This window comes from Haliotis rufescens, unplaced genomic scaffold (genome assembly GCF_023055435.1).
Source record: "Haliotis rufescens isolate VD_foot unplaced genomic scaffold, xgHalRufe1.0.p SCAF_2, whole genome shotgun sequence".
NCBI classification, from domain to species: Eukaryota; Metazoa; Mollusca; class Gastropoda; order Lepetellida; family Haliotidae; genus Haliotis; species Haliotis rufescens.
The window spans coordinates 48,448,408-48,455,705 of record NW_025963890.1 but is presented as its reverse complement, the minus strand read 5'-3'; the positions used below and the strand labels follow the sequence as shown (position 1 = coordinate 48,455,705).

General features: G+C 46.2%; 1 protein-coding gene across 3 annotated transcripts in view; it reads left to right on the top strand.

Annotated features, from left to right (window-relative positions):
- Nucleotides 1–7,298, top strand: part of LOC124146266 (phosphatidylinositol 3-kinase regulatory subunit gamma-like) — a 30,909-nt gene continuing 23,611 nt past the window's right edge. For 2 of the 3 annotated variants that reach the window (XM_048400080.1, XM_048400079.1), the window contains exons 1-2: nucleotides 1–156; nucleotides 4,938–5,026. In XM_048400080.1, coding sequence (XP_048256037.1) covers nucleotides 127–156; nucleotides 4,938–5,026 — 119 coding nt within the window. In that variant the 5' untranslated portion in view covers nucleotides 1–126. The remainder of the gene's footprint in view (nucleotides 157–4,937; nucleotides 5,027–7,298) is intronic. The other variant, XM_048400081.1, reaches the window with a different exon arrangement.

Genomic DNA, 7,298 nt, shown 5'->3' with positions numbered 1-7,298 from the left:
CGATACTAAACTCTACTTCCGGGTTGTGAATGTCACTGTTTTTGCGAAGTAGAGAACCACCTATTTCCTTGTTTTGGCAGAACCATGAAGTGATTTCGATAGATGTAGAGACAAATACCAAGTCCCATGTCTGGCGAAGATTCACAGGTAAATGGAGTGCGTATGCCTTTGTTCCATATGTGAAATTGATTGAAACTCTTTTTAGAGGCGAGCCGAAATCAGAAACAACCAATAAGGAAAAAAATAGGTCACGCCGACAATATGCCGTCTGATTGTTCGCTTTGGTTCTCTAACATTTTGTGAGGGCGACATTTCATAAATCCTAAAAAATACAGTGGTCGGAAGTGGTCATCATCTGTTATTAATGTTTTCATACACGATTTATTACCTTTGGAAAATGGAAAAGTGTTATCATGGTTATTGGACAACTGAATACCACCCTGTCTCAAATACATGTTGGATCATTAACTATTTCATTGTTTTCATGAATTAGTGTTATTTACTGGCCGAAAACGTGTTAAATTAACTATCACCAAGGTGTTAAAGGTAGGTGTCCTTACAGTTTAAGCATGTAATCCAAACTAATAGGTAGTGGAGAATTACAAAATTAGTACAAGTGTACCCTAGCTGCGGTTACAAGATCCTGTCACTGTTAAAAGTTTGTATGTGTCACCACACAATTTGGATACGATGTAGACGTGTAACAATAAGGGAGCAAAGTCGCGATACAGGGGTCGCGATACGATACGTATCACGATACAGTGTTTACTGGTACAAGCTAAGCCAAGTTGATGTCTTTCTGCTCTCTAAAAGATGTGACAAGTACAGTTGAAGAAGATATAAGGTGTTTATTTACTGTTATAGCAAATTGTCAGCAATACAGTGTGTTTTACTGAAACAACAAACTGGCTTTGAAACTGTTAAACGTATTTCATGTTTAAAAGTACTGGTAAGTAAAACTGTGTTATGAAAATATCGTATGTATCGCGATACATGCTTTCCAAATCGATGCATCGTATCGTGGGCTGTGCATCGGGATACAATGCTGTATCGCCGTATCGTTACACCACTAATACGATGTCATTCATCAACAAAGTCAGCTGCCTGACCACCCAGCGAAACCGTAACGTAGTCTATCAGTTTGCAATATATCTACGCCAGTTAGGAAAGGCACAACATCCAAAACACTTCCAATATTTCAACGTGATCTGAAGTGATTATGGCACTGATTGTGATTGTGGCTGAGATCACTTTTGATTCACTAACTAACTAGGCTACAAACGTGAACATAATAATATGAACTGTATTGCTGTGTCTAACTAATTGATCACATACTTACAAAAGATAATTTATTCTTTATCTCATTAAAAATGAAATCGAAAAACGGTAGAGGTTTTGGTGGGGCTGCCGTTTTGTCTTATGAGTTAACTTCTGTTATTATTAGCACTATAAAATAACTAACATATTCGATATAATAAGCACCCAGGGTACTCTCAAAATTAGAAATAGGGGACTCTTATTAGAATAAAATTTTGGTGAAAAAAAACCAGTTGAAAGATCGTAAATTTTGTGGTTTATGCTGACAGCCTGAAATGATACAAAAGAAAAGTCTGTGCGTATTATACACGACAGATATATTTTTCCAGAATTTAATTGCCCATAATTAAGGGAGCATATAACACACGGGTGCGTAGTATACACAAATAAATAAGTCTTATGTACATTGATCAATCAGAAGGGATGCTAATGGGGATTGTTCACGAGCCAATATATTAGCAAAATATCGCAGTGGGCGCTTATTAGAGTGGGTCGCTTATTACATCGAATACGGTAATCACAAACAAAACTTCACTTATGTGAAAACATGGGTTTCTATTATGTGATCATTTCTGTATATATGGTATATCTAGATTTTTCACCAACATTCATTTCATTCCATTGTCTACATGGTCTTCAGACGAAGTGATTCAATAAATAACAGGCTCATAGACTTGTGACCTTGGGATCCCAGTTAGAACTGGCCACCAGCAACCTATGTTTATTGTGAGAATCAGCTTACTGTTTCGGTGACATGAATGATTGCATGTCATCGTATTCTGACTGCAATAGTTTATAGGCCACTGTCATGTAGGTAAAAAGTTTCTGAGTGCAGCGTTAAACGATGAATAAAGAAAACAAAGAAAGTCATGTGTCAATTATTCAGAGTAGGGGGAACGGGTGGCCCAGTCGTCTATGGCGCTGCAATTCGCTGTGCAGAGTTGCATCTCTTGGGCACGACCGAAAACTTTGATTGTGGGTTCAAATCCCGGTTTGCCCCCATTATGTTTCAAGCTTTGTCCGCACCATACCCGTGTTCATGGGTTTCACCGAAGTAGTAAACGTCTAAGACCTGCATCACTTCGGGCTTTCCTCCCACTTTAAGCTGACACACTGTGATATAACTGGAATACTGTTAAAAGTGGCATTAAACCCAACTCACTCACCCGGAGTAGTAAACATTAAGGGCCATACCCAGCCCCTGGCCCTAACCGGATGAATGGAAAAAGGCCCCCGGAACCCAAAAGTGGCAAGTGTGTGTGAAAATGGTATGTTGTGTCAGTGCTAAGATAAATCACAGTGTAGTGTAGTGTAGTGTAGTGTAGTGTAGTGTAGTGTAGTGTAGTGTAGTGTAGTGTAGTGTAGTGTAGTGTAGTGTAGTGTAGTGTAGTGTAGTGTAGTGTAGTCCTGTCCTGTCCTGTCCTGTCCTGTCCTGTCCTGTCCTGTCCTGTCCTGTCCTGTCCTGTCCTGTCCTGTCCTGTCCTGTCCTGTCCTGTCCTGTCCTGTCCTGTCCTGTCCTGTCCTGTCCTGTCCTGTCCTGTCCTGTCCTAATCAGTGCCTTGTGTACCCTTGCCTTAGTAAAAGGGTTTCATAATACCCCAATAAGTACCATATTTTCTTGACTAAAGTACACACCCAAGTATAATGCCCCCATCTACCAGGGGATGCAGTATTTTGACAAAAAAGGAATTTTCGAATATTATACACAGTAAAAAACTACATCAAACAGGAGATAACAAATCTGGTCAATGAAAATGTGAAATTTGTGATAAAACATCTCTAGACATGCTTAACATGGTGATTTGTCATTTCAATTGTATTTCCTGTTGTGGGGTAGTCGGTGGTTGGAGCCGATTCCCCATGTGAGTACAATGTGTGAAGCCCATCATGCCCATTTCTGGTGTCGCGTGCTGTGATATTGCTAAAAGCGGTGTTAAAACATATTTACTCACTATGCGCAGATTAAAATTACCATGTATATTTGTCTGGGAAAAAGCAGGAAATAGTAATCAGTTGTACACACATTTTCTCCCAGATCTACAGGGGGCACGGGTGGCGCAGTTGTCTAATGTGATTCGCTGTGCAGAGTTGCATCCCTTGGGCACGCCAGAAACCTATGATTGTGGGTTCGAATCCCGGTTAGCCCCGATTATGTTTCTAGGTTTGTCAGCACCATACCCGTGCTCGTGGGTTTCACCAAAGTGGTTAAGGTCTGAGACCTGCATCACTTCGGGTTTTCCTCCCACATTAAGCGATATAACTGGAATAATGTAAAAGCGGCATTAAACCCAACTCACACACTCACTCACAGATCTACACATGATTCAATCCAAAAATTCCCATTAATCATGAGAAAATATCTTAAGAAGAATAGAAATTGCGAATAAAGAACCCAACGTGCTTGAGAATTTCATGACAAGAAGTGTGACAGTGTATGAGATTTAGGATGCAATCCAGGTATAAAATGTCACTTCAGCATTTGTTCAGTCCTTTATGGTTTGCCAGTCTTTGGGTCAGTTATCATTCTGTCCTCGACAGTAGCAGCTTCAAGCTGTTGAAACTCATACATTCATTCAGTGTCAGTTCCTGTTTAATATGTATGTGTCATTATTATGTGAATATCTCAGTTAGTTTTAAATAAGATTGTAACCTGTAAGCTGATGTGCGATATTTGCCCGCCTGCTTGACCGATGTATTGAGCCATGCACTAAGCATTCCTATCAGAACACTTCATCCCGGATTCCCCATTACTGTGAACGCATCCTGATCTTTGAGTTCTCATATTGAACTATCTCCGTATCTATAACACGAAAGCTGGAATACGATCATGGGTATATTTTTTCATCATGGCGTCAGTACGTGGGTCTGCGCTGATGTCATCAGCTACGTCATAGCGCGAGCTAGCTGGTATTATTTACTATAGCACTCATCACAATGACAATACTCTACAAAGAAACTCTGTTCCTGACTGTTTATTGAGTTCAATGAAGTCGGTGCAGTATTGCTAATGGGGGCCTTTACACATGATGGCGACCTTTGTGCCTCCTGTGTGCGGCTCAAAGGAGGCGGAATGGTTGCCTAGGTCGTTCCAAGGTGGTACACAGGAGGTTCAGACATTGCCATAGATGCTGTAAACTTTTGAACATGTTCAAAACAGTTGCACAAGGGTTGCCAAGGAGGTTGGTTGCTCAAAGGTGGCTCAAAGGAGACAGAAAGGAGTCACAAGCATTGCCGTTGTTGCAGAATGAAGGCACAGGGGTTGCCCAATGTTCGCCAGGTAATAGATGGGTTCTGCTTTAATATTTTCCCGTCAATCTGGGCGATGCTTCTGCCTCCCTTGTGCCTCCTTTGGGCGACCAACAGCGTGCATTGAACGATGACTGGTGACCGCCATGCCTCCATTCGACGACCACAGTAACCCTTGAGACACCATGGCAATGCTTCTGCCTCTTTTCTGCCTCCTTTGAGCTAACTGTAGTTTAGGCGACAATTAAGCGTCCTGGCCAGATTTTGATCGCTCAAAGGTGGCACAAAGGTGGCAGCCCTGTGTAAAGGGGCCTTTATACCATGTAATACACGTGTGTGGCAACACTCTACAGTTGTTCATGTTGTGTTGACAGGCCCAAAGTGAGAATGACAACTACATGAAATGGACTGAGCCCGACAAAGGTCTGAAAAGGGCCCAGTGGTACTGGGGCGACATCTCCAGGTAGGTGTCCTGTCTCACACAGTTGGGGCGACATCTCCAGGTAGGTGTCCTGTCTCACACAGTGGTACTGGGGCCACATCTCCAGGTAGGTGTCCTGTCTCACACAGTGGTACTGGGGCCACATCTCCAGGTAGGTGTCCTGTCTCACACAGTGGTACTGGGGCCACATCTCCAGGTAGGTGTCCTGTCTCACACAGTTGGGGCGATATCTTCAGGTAGGTGTCCTGTCACACACAGTGGTACTGGGGCCACATCTCCAGGTAGGTGTCCTGTCTCACACAGTGGTACTTGGGCCACATCTCCAGGACGGTGTCATGTCTCACACAGTGGTACTGGGGCCACATCTCCAGGTAGGTGTCCTGTCTCACACAGTGGTACTGGGGCCACATCTCCAGGACGGTGTCATGTCTCACACAGTGGTACTGGGGCCACATCTCCAGGAAGGTGTCCTGTCTCACACAGTGGGGGCGACATCTCCAGGACGGTGTCCTGTCTCACACAGTGGTACTGGGGCCACATCTCCAGGACGGTGTCCTGTCTCACACAGTGGTACTGGGGCCACATCGCCAGGTAGGTGTCCTGTCTCACACAGTGGTACTGGGGCCACATCTCCAGGACGGTGTCATGTCTCACACAGTGGTACTGGGGCCACATCTCCAGGTAGGTGTCCTGTCTCACACAGTGGGGGCGACATCTCCAGGTAGGTGTCCTGTCTCACACAGTGGTACTGGGGCCACATCTCCAGGACGGTGTCATGTCTCACACAGTGGTACTGGGGCCACATCTCCAGGTAGGTGTCCTGTCTCACACAGTGGGGGCGACATCTCCAGGTAGGTGTCCTGTCTCACACAGTGGTACTGGGGCCACATCTCCAGGACGGTGTACTGTCTCACACAGTGGGGGCGACATCTCCAGGTAGGTGTCCTGTCTCACACAGTTGGGGCCACATCTCCAGGTAGGTGTCCTGTCTCACACAGTGGGGGCCACATCTCCAGGAAGGTGTCCTGTCTCACACAGTGGTACTGGGGCGACATCTCCAGGTAGGTGTCCTGTCTCACACAGTGGTACTGGGGCCACATCTCCAGGACGGTGTCATGTCTCACACAGTGGAGGTGACATCTCCAGGAAGGTGTCATGTCTCACACAGTGGTACTGGGGCCACATCTCCAGGACGGTGTCATGTCTCACACAGTGGAGGTGACATCTCCAGGTAGGTGTCCTGTCTCACACAGTGGAGGTGACATCTCCAGGTAGGTGTCCTGTCTCACACAGTGGTACTGGGGCGACATCTCCAGTTAGGTGTCCTGTCTCACACAGTGGAGGTGACATCTCCAGGACGGTGTCATGTCTCACACAGTGGTACTGGGGCCACATCTCCAGGTAGGTGTCCTGTCTCACACAGTGGAGGTGACATCTCCAGGTAGGTGTCCTGTCTCACACAGTGGAGGTGACATCTCCAGGTAGGTGTCATGTCTCACACAGTGGAGGTGACATCTCCAGGAAGGTGTCCTGTCTCACACAGTGGAGGTGACATCTCCAGGTAGGTGTCCTGTCTCACACAGTGGAGGTGACATCTCCAGGACGGTGTCATGTCTCACACAGTGGAGGTGACATCTCCAGGACGGTGTCATGTCTCACACAGTGGTACTGGGGCCACATCTCCAGGTAGGTGTCCTGTCTCACACAGTGGTACTGGGGCCACATCTCCAGGACAGTGTCATGACTCACACAGTGGAGGTCACATCTCCAGGTAGGTGTCCTGTCTCACACAGTGGAGGTGACATCTCCAGGACGGTGTCATGTCTCACACAGTGGTACTGGGGCCACATCTCCAGGAAGGTGTCCTGTCTCACACAGTGGAGGTGACATCTACAGGTAGGTGTCCTGTCTCACACAGTGGAGGTGACATCTCCAGGTAGGTGTCCTGTCTAATACAGTGGTACTGGTGCGACATCTCCAGGTAGGTGTCCTCTCTCACACAGTGGAGGTGACATCTCCAGGTAGGTGTCCTGTCTCACACAGTGGTACTGGGGCGACATCTCCAGGAAGGTTTCCTGTCTCACACAGTGGAGGTGACATCTCCAGGTAGGTGTCCTGTCTCACACAGTGGAGGTGACATCTCCAGGACGGTGTCCTGTCTCACACAGTGGTACTGGGGCCACATCTCCAGGACGGTGTCATGTCTCACACAGTGGTACTTGGGCCACATCTCCAGGACGGTGTCATGTCTCACACAGTGGTACTGGGGCCACATCTCCAGGTAGGTGTCCTG